This window comes from Olea europaea, chromosome 15 (assembly GCF_002742605.1).
Source record: "Olea europaea var. sylvestris chromosome 15, O_europaea_v1, whole genome shotgun sequence".
In the NCBI taxonomy this organism is placed as follows: Eukaryota; Viridiplantae; Streptophyta; class Magnoliopsida; order Lamiales; family Oleaceae; genus Olea; species Olea europaea.
Window position 1 is genome coordinate 22,291,577 of NC_036251.1, and position 22,656 is coordinate 22,314,232.

The following is a 22,656-nucleotide window of genomic DNA, read 5'->3' on the forward strand; positions in this document are numbered from 1 at the left end:
GAATGTTAATAACAACTGAGAATTTTAGCTTCTTCTCAAGGGATAATTTAGATAGATCATTTAATGAGATTCAACCTCAAACGCATAGGAAAGAATAATAATTATGCAAGATTACAAAAATTTACATCAATTTGAGATGCTTTATCTGCAGAATGTGAATATGAACAAAGTAAAAAGTACACAAGCCATTAAAATATTGACAGTGAGCATCAAAACAGAAAGCCAAACCCACATCTCCATGTAATAAGATGTAATGGAGAAAACTAAATATCAATTTATTGAAATTTGGACTCCGCTAGATTTCAATATTTTCTCAAAGTTTCCTAGTGAGGAATCATTTAGCAGCATACATATTAAGATTCTATAATTTTAAATTGCAACTTTTGCACCTGTATATCGATCATAAAACTAAATTTATGGACGGTATTCACCTAATCTAAACACTGAATATAATGGACAAACTTGATTCAAGGATAAAGAAGAACTTGCCTCGTAGCTTGACAAACCATCTTTGTCATTGCAATGTTTATTACCACATAGAAACTGTCCTGACAATCAAAGGCACTCAGTTAGTACTAATTCCTACAGCAACTGATCAACTAATTAAATTTTTTATGAGTGAAACAGACAAACTAAATGCAAAAGACATAATGGCCTAGTTTCACGGTGCTGAAATAGCATGCAAAAGCTAGCACCCACATCTGAAGCTAATCCATATTGACAAAGATGCATGTGCCTGCTGGGTTGGGGCCAAAGCTAATAGGGGAGGGAAAGAGATGTGAAAAAAATAATAATAATAAGATACAGGTTACATACATTTCCAAACCAGTTGTCTTCAAACAAAGCTGCCTAAAACAGTAGGAAACTGACACTTCAAGGTTATTATTAACTGCTAGCAATATTGCCACAGCAATTTTTATAGAAGTGACAAATCCTCCCCTAATTGCCTTAGCACATTTTAATGTCAATAATTAGGATAAACTTTCTCTCCTCCCCATGCCCCCCACCCAGTGACCCCTCTTGTTTTTCTGTGTTTGCTCTTCTCCCACGAGCAAATCATAACTAGCAACACCCTACAACTGTCAACTTTGTAAAAATCGTTCTCTACTAACTGCATCACAAGTTATTCTCTTCGTATATCAATGTGGAGCAATTTGGATGAAAGCACGAATCTAAACACTTGCTAATCAGAATCAAAGCAATAATTAAAAATATGATCAACAAAGGCAGCCTTCCTTCACAATTACAATCCACTGCCAGAGAAGTTATCTGTTCCTAATGATTATATACACGAGAGAAAAAATTTCTTCAGTTCATGATACCGTGAGCATCTCATGGCCTCAATGCGTTCAGTCTTAATGTGATATGCTCACCCACACTTATGGTAATGCCTATAGCTTGTTGCCCTTTTATCTGTGTGAGGTTAGAGATAATTTTTAAAAGAGGCAAGATGTATTTGGTCATATTTGGAAGATGCAACAAAATTTTATGGCCATGAATTTAAGACAGAGAGAGCTTGAGCTTGAGCATTCCATTGTCATGGAAGAAGCATCAGAGGCTTCACCACTAAAGGTTAAATTTGTCTGCTAGAAAAATTAACTGGAAGAAACATTTGTGCTCTGGCATCTCACCAGCCATTATTAAATGTGAATCAGATAGAAAACCAGAAGCACGATTTTTCAAACTACACTGTTTATTTATAGCCAACATGATTATTTGTCAGTGATCATGTACTTTTCTGTATGTGTGAAATTTAACTAAATTTCAAATCATTAAAGCCCAAATGTATTGCAATTATCCAAAATTAATAGAAATCCAATGCCAAGGAATTTTCAAAGTTAATATTCTGATGGCTCAAGAAGTAAAGTAATATGAATTCAAAAGTGGTCTAAAAAATTGGAAGAGAAGATACATATGAACATAAACATTTTATAATAGGTAAACTAAACCAAGTAGGTCTGGAAAATTAATAAGATCGTATGTAATTTCAGGCAATCAACAAATATGTTCTACAATAAAAAATTTATTTTAGGTCCAAAGTAACAAGCAGAAGTTTCAACCTACCTGTATAATAGTAACGTATTTATGTAGCCCCCTCTTTAGAAATGAATAGACAAATGGGTTCCCATTGCAAGGAAGGGAGATAGGGGAGCAAGAAATAGAAGGCATTATTCGATTGCTACAGATAGAAGCAAAATTTTTTATCATAATTTTAACTTTGTACTTTCACTCAATTGACAAATGAGAAATAAGCCAAAAATACAATCCTAATTTCTCAAACCTAAATTCAAAGTTCTACAAATCAATCAAGTGCAAGAACTGAATTAAGACTGTTTTTACAGAATAGCCAATCATGGTAAGTGTTCTAGCTCAATCGGTGAATATAGAATAGCAAGTATTCCAGAATAAAAATAAAAGCTAAGAATATCTAGAAGAGCAATTGAGAGAATGATTAATACAACATGGATATGCATAAGTTTGTAATGAGCAAAATATTACTTATAGAATCATTTGACATAAGATTATACCTTTCCCGGATATTACTTCTTTTTCAGTCCTCCATCTCAGACCAATCTAAGAAGAAAACAAGGTATAACTAAGAAAACATCTTCACCAACAAGAATTAGGAATAAAATATAACCAAATATATTCTCAATCACATGTATGCTAATGTCATGGTCAAATAAAATGTTATAGAAACAAATGAATGTCAGAATGTATTTGTCAGTCTCAAAACATGTGTATCTTCAGGAAGATGACATTTATAAAACTTCTTTCATCTCCAAAATGAACAACTTTACATAAATGTTTTGCCATATAAAATAAAGCTAAACTATGGGAGCGTATTTAATGATCCACAAGTACTCAGCCAGAACTTATCTTATTGTACTTTAAGGTTGGTTATTGGGTGTGATGCCAAACCTCGACTGGCTAACAATGGAAATTTTATAGATCATTTTCTACCGTCCAAAAGGAGCATATTGTTATGAGTTTGAGTCAGCGCACTCTCCTATCTATTTTGAATTGTACTTCCAGAATCAGAAAAATTAAAAAATTAAAAATTAAATAAAATAATCGCATGCATGCCTACCTTACCAGTCTTGTAGTGAGACATATCAGCTATGCAGTATCTCCAATGAGTTAAAGATATATACAGTGAAACACCGTAGTTTTATACAAGACGTGGTAGCAACTAGAAACAAATCACAATTAGCTGGAAAGCCACTAAACGCTAGGAATGTGCTACAGAACAGAAACAGATAACAATTATGCACAATCAGAAACGGACCAACTGAAGAACAATTCAACTTGCATGACTTGGATAGTGCTAGTTCATAAACCATAGTCATTAATGTGCAGACAGCATGTTAAAAATGTAACTGCAGAATGCGAATGGATGTTAGTACATATCCCTTTTCCCTCATAATTTCAGGCACAATGGCACTGAAAGGTGTCAAAGGACATCCAACAGAGTTGACTGTTGCATACTTTTCATTTGAAGGCCTTTCATTCTTAATAGGAACAGTTTAGACAAAACCATCAACATTGCATGTCAATGAATATGTTCATTCTCACCAGCTAGTAGCTACTCCATGAGCTTAGCTTTTGCTTCTGTCCATGTAAAAATTGTGGTAACATTTGTCAACTTACACATAAATTTAAAAGGTATCGTGACAAAGACGTGTAAGTAGATCCCAACATGCCAAATAAAAGAGTNCTTGTTTCCAAAACAGCATAATCTAACATGGTGACTTCAAACTAAAGAAATTTAAACATTAATGCTGAATTTAAGAAATGAAAATAAATTAAAAAATGCCAGAGTGGATCACATTGCAAAGGATACTCTTTGAAGAGCTTGTCATAGTAGCGCTTCACCAGCCTTTGCTCCCATGAAGGATTCATATCATCTTCTTCAGTCCTTATAAATCTTTACCAAATGATCAAACCCAGGTTTACAAAAAGAAAAATATCAATTTTAGCAGATGACCAATGGCAAAACTAAAATTTAATTCCAAAATCAACCATAGAAAAGATGGAACTCGTTGCATATGTATAGCTCTTAAGACATATCATTTGGTTAAAAGAAAGCAACTATACACAGAATGAAAAGGGGAGAAAATATAAATATATATGTGTGTGTGTGTGTGTAAAAAGTATTGAAATAAACAAACCGCACTAGAAATCAGAAATATCAGCACAAAAAGGCAAACAGTTACATAACAAGATACAAGTCACTTAGCCCCCACTTGAGCCTCATTAAATTTATAATACATTTTTCTCTCGCACACATTCTCAAATTAAAAAATGTTACACATAAATCAAAAAAAATTTCTTCTTTTTCAACTACATATTCTCTAAAAAAAATTATTCCAAAAATTATAACATCAAATAATGGGGGCCAAACGGGGGCTTAAGTTGCTTCCTCATCCTGTGCATTCCACAGAGAGCAAAAATTTGATCATAAAATGCATTCAAAACAAATTTAACAAGATCAAACACGAAAAGGTCACACACACGTATGAGACAATTCATCTGTACTCTAGAAGAACTGTCAGCATAGTTGACTAAGCTTGAATCCAACCATTTATTTATAAATGTATCCTAAGAAAATGACAGCTTCACCAACCTTTGCTACCCAAGATTTTTTACTTTTCTTTTTAATTTTAGGAATACTGGACAGGGGCGGACCCAGGATTATGATCCAATGGGGGCGAGAAAAAATTACGTAAAAAAGAATTTCAAGTTAGAAATAACGATGATAATCAAAACGTAGTACTTTTTTACAATTGTTCCTTACGGCTTCTCATACTTTGAAAACGCCGTATAATAGTCTTGTTATCGATTTCGTTAAATACATCTTTTTCCACATACACAACTAAGCTATCATTCATCCACTGGTCTCCAATTTGATTACGCAGTCGATTCTTCACAATGTTCATAGCCGAAAATACTCTTTCAACTGAAGCAGTAGCAACTGGAAGAGTTAATCCTAAAGTCACAAGCATGTAAACTAATGGATACATTTTATTTCTTTTGGTCTCAACCAACTTCAATGCAAGTTCACTAAGTCCCTTCAATTCTCTGAACTCCTTGTTAGAGCGCATATCAACAATGTAGTTTCGAAGCTGATCATCAAGTGTCATGAGCTGTATCTTTGAAAAATCTTTAGGATAATACTTAGCAAGACGAATTAATTTATCCTTGTCAAAAGCAGAGAATGAATCATCGGGGCATAAACATGCTAAACAAAGAAGTAACTCTGTACTTACCTCAGAAAAACGATCATTCAATTCTTGAAGTTGCATATCAATGACAGAATAAAATAAATCCACACGAAAGCGATGAAAATTTGTCATTTCTTCAGTATTACGCCGTGAGCGACCTGGGCATACAAACACACTATCCATATCAGGAACATCAATATTATGCTTTTGACAAAAAGAAACGACTTCATCCAAAAAGGAATCCCACTCATTGTCCCTCATTTCTTGGAGTCTTTGTTTGCATACTGTCACTAAACTCATGGCATTTACAATATCCTGATCTTTTCTTTGTAATGCCATAGACAATTCATTGGAAATTCCTAAGATAGTTCTCATGAGGTGTAAATTAAACACAAACTCAAATGACTGCATTGAGTCCAATAAATTATCAGCATCACATCTTTGTTCACGGGTTGATCCATCAATTGAAATCATTTCAATGACATCAATTATAGGTGAGAACATCAATATCAAACTAACCAAAGTACGATAATGCGATCCCCAACGTGTATCACCAAAACGTGCAATAGTACTTTGTTGATTAAGACCTCGCCCACTTGAAATCTCACCATTAATGAGTGCTTCAGAAATTATGGCTTCTTGTTTCTCTCGGAGAATATCACAACGTTTAGAAGAAGCTCCAACAATATTCACCATGCTAGAAACCAAATTAAAGAGTTTTTGGATTTTCTTATGCTTCTTTGCCATAACTACAAGAACTAATTGAAGTTGATGAGCAAAACAATGAACATAAAAGGCGCTTGGATTCTCTTTCAAAATAAGTGTTTTAAGACCTTTGAACTCACCTTGCATATTACTCGCCCCATCATAACCTTGACCTCGCAATCTGGATATACTCAACCCATATCTTGAAAATAATTTATCTATAGCCGCTTTAAGCGATAGAGCTGTAGTACTGGAAACATGTTCAATTCCAATAAAACGTTCAACCACATGTCCTGTCTTATCAACATAACGTAAAACAATAGACATTTGCTCCTTCACTGAGATATCTTGAGATTCATCAACTAAAATTGAAAATAATGTATCATCAATATCTTTGATGATAACATCAATCGTTTCAATAGCTCCAGCACTTACAATATCCTTCTGAATTTTTGGTGATGTTAGTTTGTGATTTTTTGGAGCATTTTTCAAAGTGACAGCTTTAATCTTTTCATTATGATCAGCTAGAAACTTCAACTGTTCAAGAAAGTTACCTTGATTATTTGACTCTTCACACTCATCATGACCACGAAAAGCTAGTCCTTGACGTAAAAGAAGTCGTATACAATCAATTGATGCATTCAAACGAATTCGATATGCACTCCGTGCTCTTTTTGACTGCTTGAATAAAACTGTCTCAATATGTTGCTCTTGATTCATCAAGGCTTCACAGTTTCTTCGGGCTTGATTGTGTGCACTATGGACATCTCCAACATGAACTCCAAGTCTATCCTTCTTTTTAAAATTATGGAACCCTTCTTTTACAAAAGCATCACCACCTCCTTGTTCCCCATTGTTTGGTCCGAAAAGATAACAGTATAAGCAAAATGCAGCATTTTTACTTATACTATATTCTAACCAATCAGGATATTCATTGAACCAAGCAGGAATGAATCGCCTTGATTTTTTACGTGGAAACACATGACTCCGAGGGTGACACGGACCTCTCTGCAAGTATGCTCTTCTTATTTGATCTCGAAGATTAACATTATAATCCAATATTGGAGTTCTTAATCCGGGATTCGTGGGAAGTTGTGCAACATCAATATGCTCAATACTTGCTTTCTTTACCTCATCATTTTCTTGAAAATTAGTGTCATCAATACTTGCTTCCTTTGCTTTATCATTTTCTCCAACAGTAGCATCCTTACCACTGGCTTCCTTTGCCTCGACATTTTCTTCGATAGAAATTTCCTCAATGCGTTGTTTCTTTGCCTCAACATTTTCTTCAGTAGATATTTGAGATACCCTTTTAAAATATCTCAACATATCTTCCTATCCTACAAGCCAAACAAAGCTTGCATAAATATACCAATGGTGAAATGGAAAGTTAAGAGATGAACTCCGAATCTAAAATTGATGAACTAAAATGACCTTGATCTAAAAAATAAGTGAGTTTCTCAAGTAATATAAATGAAAAACAAATACTCAGATGGATACTTGGATATCAAATATAAGCAACTAAAACCCAAGAGACCTAAATCCTAATGTATATTCTTTTTATAAGTTCCGATAAAAATACGTAAAAATGGTAACAATTAACATTTGAGAATCCAAGTCCAACAAGGCAACAACTGAAGTTACTGAACCACTACAAATCTACAATCCAAGATTCCAAATTCAACACATTTTCGGTTTTGCCCCTCATCCAAATTCCAATTTCCAAGAGACAGGAACTTAGGAAGAAATTAATTAAATATAAGTTATCTAACAATTTACAATTCAAGGTCACATTATCAATTCATATTGCAATTCATTTCATTCACTTTCACAGTTTCACTGATTCATCGTTCACGGCTGACGGGCGACAGCTACGGCTTCAAATATTTTTTTTAATCCAACCACAATATCTAAACTTGCTATTTGCATAAATAACTAACAAAAACAAAAATAATAAGATTAAGACAGAGAAATTGATTACCAAAAATTTGTTTCTTCAATGTTCAAATTTCAATCTATTCGCATCGCAATTCGCACCGCAATTCGCACCGTCCGTCCTCCGTCTCACAGTCGCCCACTCTTGTTGCCTCTTACTGGTCCATAGGGTTTGGGAAATTATGGACCATATTTCAATGTTAAAAACTTATAGATTGTTGGGCTTGGGTTAAAAATCATGGGCTTCTATTAATCTATTGTATGGGCCTTTTTTTTAATGTCAAAAAATTTAGGGTCCAGTGGGGGCAATTCCTTAGTAGGTCCGCCCCTGATACTGGAGATGTGTTCCTATACATGCGCAGTGGATACTTTACAGAAACATAAGATTTTACATTGCCCATCTATGCATCACATTCTACCCTTTCTTCATCTTCATCTGAGCACAGCCTAAATCTTCTCCAGATGATTTCATTGTCTTCAGTTCTATTTCTCCAGATCCTGATAGCATTGATTCCTTCTCACCACTGGGTCCCAATCCACAAATGGAGACTTAATTGGCAGTTACTGCCTGAATCTCTCATAAAAACTAGTCCCATAACATAAATGTGCACCCATCAAATCACTTCTATTGCATCCAAATAACTCAACCACTGAAGCTCAAGCCTTTGAACTCCACAAGATTATCGTCTTCTCACCTTGCAAGAAATGTTTTTCATTATCCGTACATCCATATCCTTAATGTCTTGCCCATTTCTAAAATTCCTTGGGACTATTTTTCTTGAAAAGGATTATCCAGCGCTTCCCCGTCCCCAACACCCCCTCCCCACCCCAACTAAAATAATAATAATAATAATAATAATAATAATAATAATAATAATAATAATAATAATAATAATAATTAAATGAAGATCCTTGATAGCATTGATTCCTTCTCACCACTGGGTCCCAATCCACAAATGGAGACTTAATTGGCAGTTACTGCCTGAATCTCTCATAAAAACTAGTCCCATAACATAAATGTGCACCCATCAAATCACTTCTATTGCATCCAAATAACTCAACCACTGAAGCTCAAGCCTTTGAACTCCACAAGATTATCGTCTTCTCACCTTGCAAGAAATGTTTTTCATTATCCGTACATCCATATCCTTAATGTCTTGCCCATTTCTAAAATTCCTTGGGACTATTTTTCTTGAAAAGGATTATCCAGCGCTTCCCCGTCCCCAACACCCCCTCCCCACCCCAACTAAAATAATAATAATAATAATAATAATAATAATAATAATAATAATAATAATAATAATAATAATAATAATTAAATGAAGATCCTTGTCATATATTTTTACAGTACACGTTACAAAAAAAGGGCACTTCAGCAGCTGCACAATATCATGCTCAATCTTTATGAAATTTAATGATGACTTAATAGCACTTCAATAGAAACAGTGGACTGCAGCAAAGTTTGAGTTATGAATATCCATGAAGTAGATGATACAATATATACAAAATTTTAAAGACACAAAGAGTCAGATCCCTCTCTGAGGGTGTCTTGATCTGTTTTAACTGGCAACTTATCTTGTGCGGATTTCTCTTTTCCATAAAATCCAACTGCAAGTAAACACTTTTTAATATACATTGAACCAAGTAGAAAAATAGAGTAACACGCTAATCCTGCTGTGTGCTAACTACTGCAGAAGAAAATTAGCAAAATTCGATCCAAATTATTGTAATCCTGTAGTTTACAATCTCGTATCTCAAGGAGATAGAAATATCATCAAACCAAAAGTGTATTTTTAATAACTTTCTTGAAGTTTTTGCATCTTTTCCAATTTAGTCTTTAAACAAATAAGAAAAAGGGATTCATGGAGTTCAGTACTTGGCCCAAGATTTTGGGTATAAGTAGTCCAACGAACGCATGATTATTGGACAAAAGAAATGCGTAGCTCGTTATTTCTTTTACAGCAAACGCACTGGTTGGAGACAAGGGACAGCGGTATCAATTGCATAAATCAAGAAAGAAAACTGGAATATGTACTGCAAATATGCAAACGTTAAACACAATAAATGGAAGAGAGTTTAAAAGAATTGATAATGGTTACATCAGCAACGAAGTCATTAGTACTAGACACGATAACAATTACACAATAACACCCAACAATTTTAATACAAAATACAAATATACAAATATGAAGCAGGAACGTGAAAATGACCATAATCATTCAAGAATTTCTTGTGGCGATCGTATGCATTAAGACCTCGTATATGAAATTGATACTGCCTGTGCGTAAAGCAAATGGACATAGGTCAGCCCAATTCAACAACAATAAATTATGCAGGTGTAGAGAGAGAGAGACTGTTTTCTGGCTTCTTTATCGAAGATTGCTTGCTTGAGAGACCCAAAGGATGCCATCCGCTTCTTGTCCCTTTCTCAATGATTCGAAAGACTGATTTTAGGAAGGGGAAATTCTTCACTCTGTTCTTTACGCTTCAATTTTCCTTCTTCTTGGCATGGGCGGCTCGGCTCATTCCACACAACTCCATGTTCTAGACGAGCCGAACCGCTGGCCAAGTAAATCAACTGACGATAAAAAATAAAAAATAAACCGCTCCGACAGGTTGGTGGGACGGGGTGGACGCGGGGCCATGCCCCTCCTCGAACGTGAAGAGAAAACAAAAAATAATAATAAAAATAATTTTAGATCTAGACAATTCCTTGTTAAAAATTCATTTTGAATTTGTATTTTATTCTTCAATAATAGTATAATTCGAAATTTTGAAATTGTAAAAAAATAAATAAATAAATAAAATATTACTTGTGAATATCTGATTTTATTTTTATTTTTATAACAATAATATGACTAGTCAAGATACCGCCCTTTTTTTATTTTCATTCTTTTAAAAATTCATTTTTTTCAAAATTGTTTTTCAACTACACATTTTTTAATAAAATGATATTATACTGAAGTTCAATACTTTTTTTGGGGGACGTTTGTTTTTCATTTTTGTAAAAAATGAAAATGAAAATTATAGACGTTATGGATTCCACACAAAAAACAGAAATTCAAATTTGGTGGCTTGATGTGATGGATAACGATCATATTTTTCATTTTAATATGGAAATAATGGAAAACAAACAGGAGCTTAATTTTTAACCACACATTCTCTATAAATCTATTATCAAAATTCATTATCTCTCCCAAAATGGGGATCAAACAGGGGCACAATTGCAATGTCATCCTTGTTTAATTTTTGCCCCCATTTGGCCCCCATTTCAGGATAATGAAAGTGGGTGAAATGGTATTTTTTTTGAAAAATGAGTGGTTGAAAAAAAAGAAAAAAATTTCGATTTACGTATAATATTATTTCATGGAAGATTATATGGTTGAAAATAGGAGAGAGAAAAATTAAATGTAACGGAATGAAAATTAATGGGGGTCAAATAGGAGCTTTATATACAGCATTATGCTTAACTTTTAAGTAGGGAAAATTGCAATCGATGTACCAAACATTTCGTTTATTAGCAAACTTTGCTCAAACCATTCGTTTGTGTCATCGAAGGTACCAAACCTTCAAAAAATTTGGACTAGAAGTCCAAATTGGCAGAAACCGTTAATTTGACTGTTATTGACCAAAAATTAAAGATTTGACCAATTGTTGACTGATTTTTAATGGGGTAAATATGTAACTTTACATTTTCATATAAAAAATTTAAATAAAAAAATAAAAAACTAGTCATCTTCTTCACCCACCCAAAACTAAAAGTCATCTTCTCTACCCACCCAAAACCAGAAACCAGGTATCTACCAATAAAATCAAAAATTGGAATCTTACTTTCCTCACCTTCGCTAGAAGCTTGACTGAAATCTCAAAAGCTAATTTCAAACTTTACAACTTATTTTCCTAACTCTCTAAAAATCAGTAAAATCTGGAAGAAAGAAAATAAAAACCCTACTTTGCCCATCAACAAGAACCCATCAAATACCAGTGCATTTGTATGGACTAGTTTTTGGGAGAAAGAAGATAAAAACTCATCAAATGCACATTTCAATTATTGGTATTATTTTTATTATTTTTGCCCCCTTTTACTCTCTTCTCTTGAAACCCTCAATTCCATTTCTTCCCAAACAACCCCTCAAATCCTACAAATATCCCCACTATATCCTCCCATTTCTCCTTCCACTGGCCGTTCTCATCGGAGCTAGTCATTCTGGAAGTGCAAACTGGTATTGTTCATTTACCAAATTGGTTTTTGGTTTTCATATGGGGGGGGGGGGGGAGTGAGTGGAGATGATGATTGTAGTTTTTTTTATTTTTTTGGTTTTAAAATATAATTATTTTATTTAAATTTTTTATATGAAAATGTAAAGTTATACATTTGCCCCTTTAAAAAATCAGTCAACAATTGGTCAGACCTTTAATTTCTTGTCAATAATAGTCAAACTAACGGTTTCTGTCAATTTGCACTCCGGGTGCAAATTTTTTGAAGGTTTGGTACCTCCTGTAGCACAAATGAAAGGTTTGGATAAAGTCTGCTAATAAATGAAAAGTTTGGTACCTCAACTGCAATTTTTCCTTTTAAGTATTACTTTGTTTGAGCCCCATTTTAAAAGAAAAAATGTATTTTTAAATAGTGATTTTTGGATAATGTAGGGTTAAAAATGGAAAATAGTTATCGATGTACGTGTAATATTATTAATATTAAAGAATGTATTGTTAAAAATGAATTTTCAATAAAATGAGGATCAAATAAGGACTATACGTGATCTTCAGATCGAGAAAATTGGAAAGATTGAAGTGGGGGTGAGAAAGATATAATTTTCTCCCCTTTTTATTCAACTAAAGTTTAAAACATATTAATTTTTTAAAAAAAAATGATTTTTAAGAGTCAAATAAATGGTTTCCTCTCAACAAACCATTAAAAAAAGTCAAATATGATATACCAAATTCAGCTCAATTATCGATAGGGTGAATAAATTTGTCATTTTTTTAGGCCACATTTGGTACCCATTTTTTTTTAAATGTATTTTTCTCTCTCTTCTTTTCAACCACACCTTCTTTATTAAAATAATATTAAACGTAAACAAATAACTTTTCCTTATTTTTCAACAATACATTTCCCATCAATTTACTATTTAAAAATGCATTTTTACATAAAAATGTCTTCCAAACACCCTCTTATACTGTCCTATGATTCAAAATCTTGATGTAATCTTCATCATTTTATTTGCCATTTTACATTTATCTACAACTTATTTATCCCGATTTATAAATATCGATTCAGTGTTTGGAACCTTAACTAATCTTTGTTTAATGGAGATTAAAATTAAAATTTTAGTAGATTTTGATAAAAGTTAATGAAAAATGTAAGATTCTATAAAATATGTTATTAAAATTAATCATTAACTAAATTTTATTTTTAATTCCTATCAAATAGGAGCTTAACATTATTTTCGAAAATATATTTTCAAAAACACTAGATTAAGATCCTGTTTGATTTTCATTTTTCTAAGAATGAAAATGAAAAATACAGTTTTTATGGGATTCACACAAGAAATAGAAAGTCAAATATGATGAATAATGGTCATATTTTTCATTTTTATGACCAAAGAATGAAAATCAAACGTACCATAAACACATTTTCAATATTTTACAGAACTAAAAACTGAAAATTGAAAATAATTACTTTGAAAAGCAAATCAAACCCTTTAAAATTTTTAAATTTTCTTCCAATTACACGTTGGATTGAGACCGATGGGCTTTTCTAACTAACTCGTAGGTGCACAGAACAGTGTACACCTTTCACTTCTCCCTGTCGGTGGAGCTCTAAAATACTCGGCTGCTCAGACGTCGTTTTCTTCTCTTTTACGTCAATTTTTTTATTCATTTCTCATCATCATAATATAAACAATTGCGCACTCATTAACAGCTATACATCCATGTATTTATATGTCTCTCTGTAGCCAAAAAGAGAAGTAAAATCAAGAGAGGCAGACAGGTAATGGTCTTTCTTTTTCTTCCGTCTCTTTTACTTCAATTTTTTGTTTACATTGTTCACATATTTCGATTTAGATCTGGTGTGTAATTGATGGGTTTGTTTATTGAACTTTAGTTGCTTACGAAGAAAAGTGTCTGTTTCTCGGCGGCGGAGATTGCGATATCTCGTTAGATCTTGAGGTGATTGTTTCATTGTTGTTCACTTTCCTCTTCAATATGTCTGTTCGAGTATGGAAATGAACGAAAATGTGTGAGAGTGGATAGTGTTGAGAGATTTTTGTTTTGTTTCTTTCACGAAATGGTCGATGACAAATTTAAATTTGGTTCTTACTTCGATTTGATTGACATAATTGAGCATTTTCGTTTTTTGGGATTCATTTATTCAATTACCTTGTTAATTAAACACGCGCGCGCGCACAGACAGACAGACAGAGAGAGAGAGAGAGAGAGAGAGAGAGATTTTTTTCCTAATTGCTAAAATGTGGATTGAAGAAGGACCTGATCGGGAATTCACTTGAATTTCATGTTACTTATTTTTGTATTTATTTATTTGTTTTTTTATTTTATTTTTATGTGATTAGATATAGATCTGATGCGTAAATTGAGGAATCTAATTGAAAGAGTTATCTTTGCAGTGAAGAGGATTTGGGCATGCGTAAATCTGTGTGAATCTGATATCTATTTGCTTGTAAATCCATTGCTGTCATTTAAGCTAAGTGGTAATGGAATCTGAAGCAGAAACCAAGGTCAGTATGAAAAATTTCGCCATTTGTTATTTTAAATATTTGTGGAATGCTTATATGCTTCAAGATTGAACTTCTAAAGGTCTTAGCTAGCTTTTCTCCCGTGCACTATGACTTGTAGGTTGTGACATTATAATGAACTTAAGTCAACTGTTATGCTGAATGATTTGTAGATTGTGGCATTAAATTAAATTTTATTGAGTATGCTGAAATTTTTTGTCACATTTTTTGGGTTTACTTGTTTGACTGAAATTGTTTATGAAGTGGATTTTAAAATAAATACACCTCATGATTATTGGGTTTCTTTGTTACTGAATTGTGGTGCTGGTTGATCAGGGAAAGACCTTGAAGAACATGGGCAGTCAGGTCTGTCAGATCTGTGGTGATAAAGTGGGTTTAACTGTTAACGGCGAACCATTTGTTGCTTGCGATGTCTGTGCATTTCCAGTTTGCAGACCTTGCTATGAATATGAGAGGAAGGATGGGAATCAGTCTTGCCCTCAGTGCAAAACTAGATACAAGAGACTCAAAGGTATATTTTTACTGTTGGAATTTTCATGGTTAATAATTTACTCTACGTGAGTGTGAGCACCTCTATTAAAGGCGATATCAATATATCTTTGGTTTTTCTTTTTCAGTGGTTATACTATTACTCTGGTTTGATATATTTTTTTGTACATTAATGCACTATACAAAGCTGTTTTGAGTAGCTATTGGAATGTAGTAGGTATAAAAAAACTCATTGAGGTTCTAAGAAATTGACTTTCAACTGAGCACTACCTGTCCAACTAAGACCAACAAAATGTACAGAACAGGAAAGCTTTATTATTTTGAACAATAACCAAAAGGATCCTTATTATTGGAATGTTGATTATGAGTGCATTTTAGGTCCACCTAGGTCGTCCCCCTTTGTTTTGTGGTTAAACACTAGTCTTTAAATTTCTCTTCATATTTTTTGAGAAAACTAGTGATAATACATTTTGAGTGGTGATTAATAATATTTTAAACTTTAATTCTGGATTTTCTGGAAATGACTTCTTGCACTTCCACTTCATACAGGAAGTCCTGCTATTAGTGGTGATGGAAAGGATAATGGTGTCAGTGATGATGATGCCAGCGATCTTCATTACTCTGACACTCAAAATGAGAAGCAAAAGGTTTCTGAGCGTATGTTGAGCTGGCACATGAATTATGGACGAGGGGAAGATATTGGGGCACCAAAATATGACAAAGAGGTCTCTCATAATCACATTCCTTCGCTTACAAATGGAACAGACGTATGTTCATATGCTTCTTGTCCATTACTTCTACATCCAAACTGAAATTTTAAGTATTCATTTTTGGTGTAATGTAGATACTTAAAAATTCCCGCTTTCTATTTAGGTTTCTGGAGAACTGTCTGCAGCATCACCTGGACGCCTCTCAGTGTCATCCCTTCCACCTGGAGGTGGTGGTAAACGTATATATCTACTTCCTTGCAACAGAAATGGATCAATCACAATTTTTTGTGTTTTCTTTATGACCTCATTTATCCTTGCATCAAGTTCTTTTACTCCCTGTTTGGCACTTATATTCTTTCTTTGGAGTGCAGCTAGGGCTGTGGATCCAGTGAGGGAGTTTGGATCCCCAGGATTGGGCAATGTTGCGTGGAAAGAGAGAGTTGATGGCTGGAAGATGAAGCAGGAAAAAAATGTTGTTCCAATGACAACTAGCCATCCTCCTTCGGAAAGGGGAGCTGGAGATATTGATGCCAGCACAGATGTTCTTGTAGATGACTCTTTACTGTGAGTTCCTTATTATTCTAGTTATTTGATATTTTGGTTTCTCACTGACTATCTACCGGTCATGATCTCTGGGAATATTGTTGTGAATAAATAGAAGACCTTAGTTTGTACCTTTCTTAGCTGCACAAATTTCAGTTCAATGAGGTTTTTTGTGTAATAGAAGTTAGTTTGATTTGGGCGTAATTTACACAAAAACTGTTTTATACAAATAATGCAAGTGTCTTCTATGCAAGATTTATTGATTTTCATCATGCTGCAGGAATGATGAAGCTCGACAACCCCTTTCAAGGAAGGTTTCTGTTCCATCATCCAGGATAAACCCTTACAGGATGGTTATTGTATTGCGGCTTATTATTATCTCCATTTTCTTACACTACCGATTGACAAATCCGGTGCCCAATGCATATGCTTTGTGGTTGATATCTGTGATCTGTGAGATCTGGTTCGCTATATCCTGGATTCTTGATCAGTTCCCGAAATGGCTTCCTGTAAATCGTGAAACATATCTCGATAGACTTTCTCTTAGGTCAGAAATTTTCTGTTTATTCATATCAATTTATACTTTTTCGTCTTTAGTTTGCTTTGTTCAGCTTACTGTTTTTTTTCCTGAAATTATCCAAGCCATCATTTACAAGAGTTTGCTTCTCTGATTACATTATAAAGTTCCAAGTTAGAAATCTGATTTTGGAAATATATAAAAATTGTTCAACAGATATGATCGAGAAGGAGAAACTTCACAATTAGCTGCTGTTGACATATTTGTCAGTACTGTTGACCCTTTGAAGGAGCCTCCTCTTGTTACAGCTAATACGGTCTTATCCATTCTTGCGGTTGATTATCCAGTGGACAAGGTCTCATGCTACGTTTCTGATGATGGTGCTGCTATGTTAACGTTTGAAGCTCTATCAGAAACATCAGAATTTGCTAGGATATGGGTCCCTTTCTGCAAAAAGTACAATATTGAGCCACGTGCTCCAGAATGGTACTTCTGTCAGAAGATTGACTACTTGAAAGATAAAGTTCATCCATCATTTGTCAAAGAACGTAGGGCTATGAAGGTGAGACATTTATATTGTAGAACATTTCCGTTGTCTGTTCCCTTTGGTCCAGTAGTCCTATTTTTGTTCTCTTTCTTTTGCTACAGAGAGAATATGAAGAGTTCAAAATTCGTATCAATGCACTTGTCTCCAAGGCCCAAAAGGTTCCTGAAGAAGGTTGGGTCATGCAAGATGGTACACCATGGCCAGGAAATAACACCAGAGATCACCCAGGAATGATTCAGGTAAGCTTAGTTAGGTGGAACTTAGATCCCTGCGCAATGAGATACAATGGTTTTCCCTTGTATACTGAATGTTAAAATGTTAAGAAAAAACTATTTATTTATAAAAATATTAATATCTATTCAAATTGTTTTAAATTTAAAGTTTTTAATCCTTTTTATGTGTGATAGGGGCAAACAGTATTATCAATTTTTTTTTTACCGCTTGGTGGATTTTACACTGTCATCATCATATTTGCATTTTCACAGTTTTGTGTTATGACTGAGGTTACTCATCTAGATTCTGTTGCTTGCAGGTTTTTCTGGGCCAAAGTGGAGGTCTTGACAGTGAGGGTAATGAGCTGCCAAGATTAGTGTATGTTTCTCGTGAGAAGCGTCCAGGATTCCAGCATCACAAGAAAGCCGGTGCTATGAATGCACTTGTAAGTGGTTGACAATTTGATCTTCACTTCTGCTAACATTGCCTTGTTGGCACATTTAACATGTTATGTTCAATGCAACTCTTGTAGGTTCGTGTATCAGCAGTTCTTACTAATGGACCTTTCTTGTTGAATCTTGACTGTGATCACTACATAAACAACAGCAAAGCTTTGCGAGAAGCAATGTGCTTTCTTATGGATCCAAATCTTGGAAAATATGTCTGTTATGTGCAATTTCCACAGAGATTCGATGGTATTGATAGGAATGATCGATATGCCAATCGTAACACTGTCTTCTTTGATGTGAGTTTATGATCACTGTTATTATTATTTGTCTGTTTCCTACTAGAGTGTCCAAATGCACTGTAATAAATAATCCGATAATTCTTTTTCTTATTTCTTTTTTGGGGGTGGGTGATATCCTCTATGCATATTAATTTGTTCTTATTGTTTTTGCTATTAGATTAACTTGAGAGGTTTGGATGGTATTCAAGGTCCTGTGTATGTGGGTACTGGATGTGTCTTCAACAGAACAGCTTTGTATGGTTATGAGCCTCCTCACAAACCTAAGCAGAAGAAATCTGGGTTTCTCTCTTCCTGTTTTGGTGGGTCAAGAAAGAAAAGTTCTAAATCAAGCAAGAAGGGGTCAGACAAAAAGAAATCTAAAAAGCATGTTGATCCCACTGTTCCAATTTTCAGCTTGGAGGATATAGAGGAGGGTGTTGAAGGTATTGTTTCTGTTTAAGTCACTATACTTGAGTTCCTACTTTTCCTACTTGCATTTTGTTATTTCTAAAGAAAACATAATGACATTATGTATTTGATAGTAAGGCACAAAAAAGTTACATGCATCATGTCCAATGTTGTGTAATTAATTTTTAGATTTTGTGGGTGAAAATTGATCCAGGAATGCTACCTATAAAAAAAGAAAAATTGATCTGGGCATGTAATATTGTTAATTAGACTATAGCAATGGATGCTGGGAACCCATGCAGCCTCTGTTTGAGCCCCATTCTTTAAAACTCAATTTTCTCCTAACTATTTTCAATCACACATTCTCCAAGTAAAATAAATTTTCATGTAAATCCAAAACCTGTCCCTACTTTTTTGACCACACACACTCCAAAAAAATCACTTTTATGAAATCTATTCTCAAAAAATGGGGCTCAAACAGGGGCACTGTTAACTTGTGTTTTATAATATAGTACTTTTACGTGACTAAAATAAAGGGGCAGAAGGGTATTGCAAGAGCATTTTTTAAGTGCAATACTACAAGTATATAAATTTCATCTATTCTTTGCTCGGGGTTTTGAGGCTAGTCCCTGTAATTTCACCTGGATTGTTACTCTTTGGTGTTCTTTTCTTTTATCTTTTCTGCTTGTTATTTTTTGTTGTCTGGTTGGGACTTTTGAGGTTATTATTGGATCATATGAACTGGCTTCACAATGGGCCAATGAAGTGCTGTAATGCAACTGTTGGGTGTGGTCCATGCCCATTGTGTACATCTCACATTTCTAATCAGCATTGTTTTCACACTTAAATGTGCATACAAATTTTTGTTGAATCCCAATGTTAACCACATTCTTTCGAATAAGCTCGAGATCTTCTGTCTCCTTTTCTTTTTCTAAACATTCTTATTTCATGATCTGCCTGGTTTTCCCGAGTCTTGGCTCACTCATTGCTTATCAGCGTATTGAATTTTCACCTTTTGTCTTCTGCACGAAAGGAAGATGCCGACAAGGAACTTCCTCCACGAGTTTCATTTTGTTAGCTTTTTCATTTTATCTCTTTGTTAATTCTTCCCTCTTTTGATTAAAATCAGGTGCTGGATTTGATGATGAGAAGTCGCTGCTTATGTCCCAAATGAGCCTTGAGAAAAGATTTGGCCAGTCTGCAGTTTTTGTCGCATCCACACTAATGGAGAATGGTGGCGTTCCTCAGTCTGCTACACCAGAGACTCTTTTGAAAGAGGCCATTCATGTTATCAGTTGTGGGTATGAAGATAAAACGGAATGGGGAAGCGAGGTAAATTGGCATTTTTGTTAATTTCTATTGAAGTTCCTTCTCCACTGCACTATCTCATGTTACCATTGTTTCGGTGCTGTCTGTATCCAGCAAAATTTATGTTTGAAGTAGATCTTTAGGACATATATGCACAGTTTTCTTCCTATTATATATCTACCACTTCTCAACCGGTTCGATATTTAGAAATTTATTTAAACATACTGGTGCTGGATATTAGGAGGCAGTGCTGTCTAGGAGCCCCTTTTAGGTCCTCTACTCGAAACAAGTAAATCCCGTAAATATCATGTTTCTATAAACAGTGCGTTTCCCCTTTTGCAGATTGGATGGATTTATGGTTCTGTTACAGAAGATATTCTTACTGGATTCAAGATGCATGCTCGTGGTTGGCGATCAATTTACTGCATGCCTGCTAGACCAGCCTTCAAGGGATCAGCTCCAATTAATCTTTCCGATCGTCTCAACCAAGTGCTTCGATGGGCTTTAGGATCTGTGGAGATTTTGTTTAGCAGACACTGTCCTATATGGTATGGCTATGGGGGAAGGTTGAAGTGGCTAGAGAGGTTTGCATATGTCAACACCACAATTTACCCAATCACTGCCATTCCACTTCTTTTTTATTGTACTCTGCCAGCAGTCTGCCTTCTCACTGGAAAGTTTATTATTCCACAGGTTGGTTTCATCTCCCGGCAAATTTTCTTTTTAAACACCTATTTGAACTTAAATGATCACTCCTACAATTTTATACTTCAATACCTTGCAGTGGCCACTAGATATATAAATACAAAGTAAATGTCACACTGCCTCGATCATGTTATCATGTTTCTGCCTTAAACTGTTTATTCTGTGAAGCTAACTTAGCCCCAATTTGGCTCCCATTTTTTCTCAAACTCATTTTCGACCACACATTTTCATGGGATCCAAAATTTTTATCACTTCTCAACCATACATTTCATCAATTTTTTTTATCTCTAATCCTCCATGAAAAGTAAGAAATTCCACATATTTTGACCAATTCATCAAAATCTCCAAAAACAATTTGATTTTAGCAAAACGAAACTGGGGCTTAATGACTCAACTACACTCTCAATTGGAAATATAACAATATAACCAATAAGGGCTTAATATCCCAACTATATTCAGTTGTAAATATAACAAAATAACCAATATGCTAGCATTTTATCGTTGTGCCTTCAGAAACTTACATGAAATTGGCAGGAATTTGATTTCATAAATATTAAATGTTACTTTGTATTGCAGATTAGTAACTTCGCGAGTATTTGGTTTATATCCCTCTTTCTTTCCATCTTTGCTACTGGCATACTGGAGATGAGATGGAGTGGTGTGGGAATTGATGAATGGTGGAGGAATGAACAGTTTTGGGTCATTGGAGGTGTTTCAGCTCATCTTTTTGCCGTCTTCCAAGGTTTACTCAAAGTGCTTGCTGGAATAGACACCAACTTCACTGTCACATCGAAGGCCTCAGATGAAGACGGAGATTTTGCCGAGCTCTACATGTTCAAATGGACAACGCTCCTAATACCTCCCACAACTCTCCTCATCATAAACTTGGTGGGTGTTGTTGCAGGAATCTCCTATGCCATCAACAGTGGTTACCAGTCATGGGGTCCACTCTTTGGAAAATTGTTCTTTGCCTTCTGGGTGATTGTTCATCTCTATCCTTTCCTCAAAGGTCTTATGGGCCGCCAGAATCGGACGCCTACTATTGTTGTCGTATGGGCCATTCTTCTTGCTTCCATCTTTTCATTGTTATGGGTGCGAGTCGATCCATTCACCACAAGAGTCACTGGCCCAGATGTCGAGCTGTGTGGAATTAACTGTTAAGAGTCGAAATGCCTCACATTTGAAAGTTTGACCTTGGATCCTCTGAAGAAATAAATGTTCGGGAGGTTGCCATGCGATACTTGCACGTTTCAGTTTCATCTACTCCATCTTGCTGTATGTTTTTGCCTATGCGAAAATCACATTTGTTGTAGAGTTGATAGCTTCATTTTTTTTTTTTTTTTGGTTGGTTGTCACAAAAATAATTACAAAACAGAAGCCTTTATGTTATTAAAGAGACTGGTGAAAGAATTGTATGTTGTTTCAGAATTTGTCCCAATGCTTGATGAAGTATTGTAAGTCATAAGTTAACAACATTTCTCATCCTTGTAATGAACTTTATTAGTTTGATTCAGTGTATTCTCTAAATCGTCATTAATTGTTTGAGGTAATAGACTTATGTTTCATCTTCGCATGACGTTCTGTATGTAAATATTCATTAGCTATGAAATATACAGTCAAGTAGCTACATCTATGTTTATTCAAGTAGTTACATATATGTAACATTAACTTTAGTTTCTTCACTTCTTAAAGCCATTATATCTCTAATTTTTTTTAGTTCAGAAAATCCTCCCGAGTCTAAGGTTGTAGCCGATAATTTCGGTCTTGAAAGTTGATTCCTGTTGTAATTCGTTTGTTCGCATGTTTCACATCAGTAAGTTGGTTTTAGAAGTTATAGTGTGTGTTTTTGAGTCGCGTTTGTTTTTC

The 22,656-nt window shown here is 34.5% G+C and overlaps 2 protein-coding genes across 5 annotated transcripts in view; one reads left to right on the plus strand and one right to left on the minus strand.

Annotated features, from left to right (window-relative positions):
- LOC111410496 (protein FRA10AC1-like) overlaps positions 1 to 10,429 on the minus strand; it is a 15,022-nt gene extending 4,593 nt beyond the window's left edge. The window contains exons 1-7 of one of the 4 annotated variants that reach the window (XM_023040855.1): positions 10,220 to 10,429; positions 10,076 to 10,143; positions 9,386 to 9,473; positions 3,845 to 3,928; positions 3,092 to 3,131; positions 2,529 to 2,574; positions 490 to 548 (exon numbers count right to left, since the gene is read on the minus strand). In XM_023040855.1, coding sequence (XP_022896623.1) covers positions 490 to 548; positions 2,529 to 2,574; positions 3,092 to 3,131; positions 3,845 to 3,928; positions 9,386 to 9,473; positions 10,076 to 10,143; positions 10,220 to 10,275 — 441 coding nt within the window. In that variant the 5' untranslated portion in view covers positions 10,276 to 10,429. Of the gene's footprint in view, positions 1 to 489; positions 549 to 2,528; positions 2,575 to 3,091; positions 3,132 to 3,844; positions 3,929 to 4,339; positions 7,271 to 7,911; positions 8,666 to 9,385; positions 9,474 to 10,075; positions 10,144 to 10,219 lie in introns of those variants that run through there. The other 3 variants (XM_023040852.1, XM_023040853.1, XM_023040854.1) reach the window with 3 other exon arrangements.
- Positions 10,430 to 13,710: 3,281 nt separating this feature from the next.
- On the plus strand, positions 13,711 to 22,327 carry LOC111410495 (cellulose synthase A catalytic subunit 3 [UDP-forming]-like). The gene is made up of 16 exons (XM_023040851.1): positions 13,711 to 13,860; positions 13,975 to 14,039; positions 14,495 to 14,605; positions 14,939 to 15,134; positions 15,662 to 15,879; positions 15,986 to 16,061; positions 16,194 to 16,386; positions 16,646 to 16,912; positions 17,099 to 17,444; positions 17,531 to 17,668; positions 17,962 to 18,087; positions 18,175 to 18,387; positions 18,548 to 18,812; positions 19,907 to 20,109; positions 20,428 to 20,778; positions 21,367 to 22,327. Exons 3-16 carry the CDS (start codon positions 14,582 to 14,584, stop codon positions 21,949 to 21,951), a joined length of 3,201 nt encoding a protein of 1,066 aa, XP_022896619.1. The 5' UTR covers positions 13,711 to 13,860; positions 13,975 to 14,039; positions 14,495 to 14,581; the 3' UTR covers positions 21,952 to 22,327.
- Positions 22,328 to 22,656: the final 329 nt, after the last annotated feature.

Excerpts from the sequence above, each read along its gene's own strand:
- LOC111410495 (XM_023040851.1), top strand. The coding sequence starts at position 14,582 with ATGGAATCTGAAGCAGAAACCAAG. Across the intron at positions 15,135-15,661 it reads TAGATACAAGAGACTCAAAG|GAAGTCCTGCTATTAGTGGT; the intron begins GTATATTTTTAC and ends CACTTCATACAG. Across the intron at positions 16,913-17,098 it reads CTCGATAGACTTTCTCTTAG|ATATGATCGAGAAGGAGAAA; the intron begins GTCAGAAATTTT and ends ATTGTTCAACAG.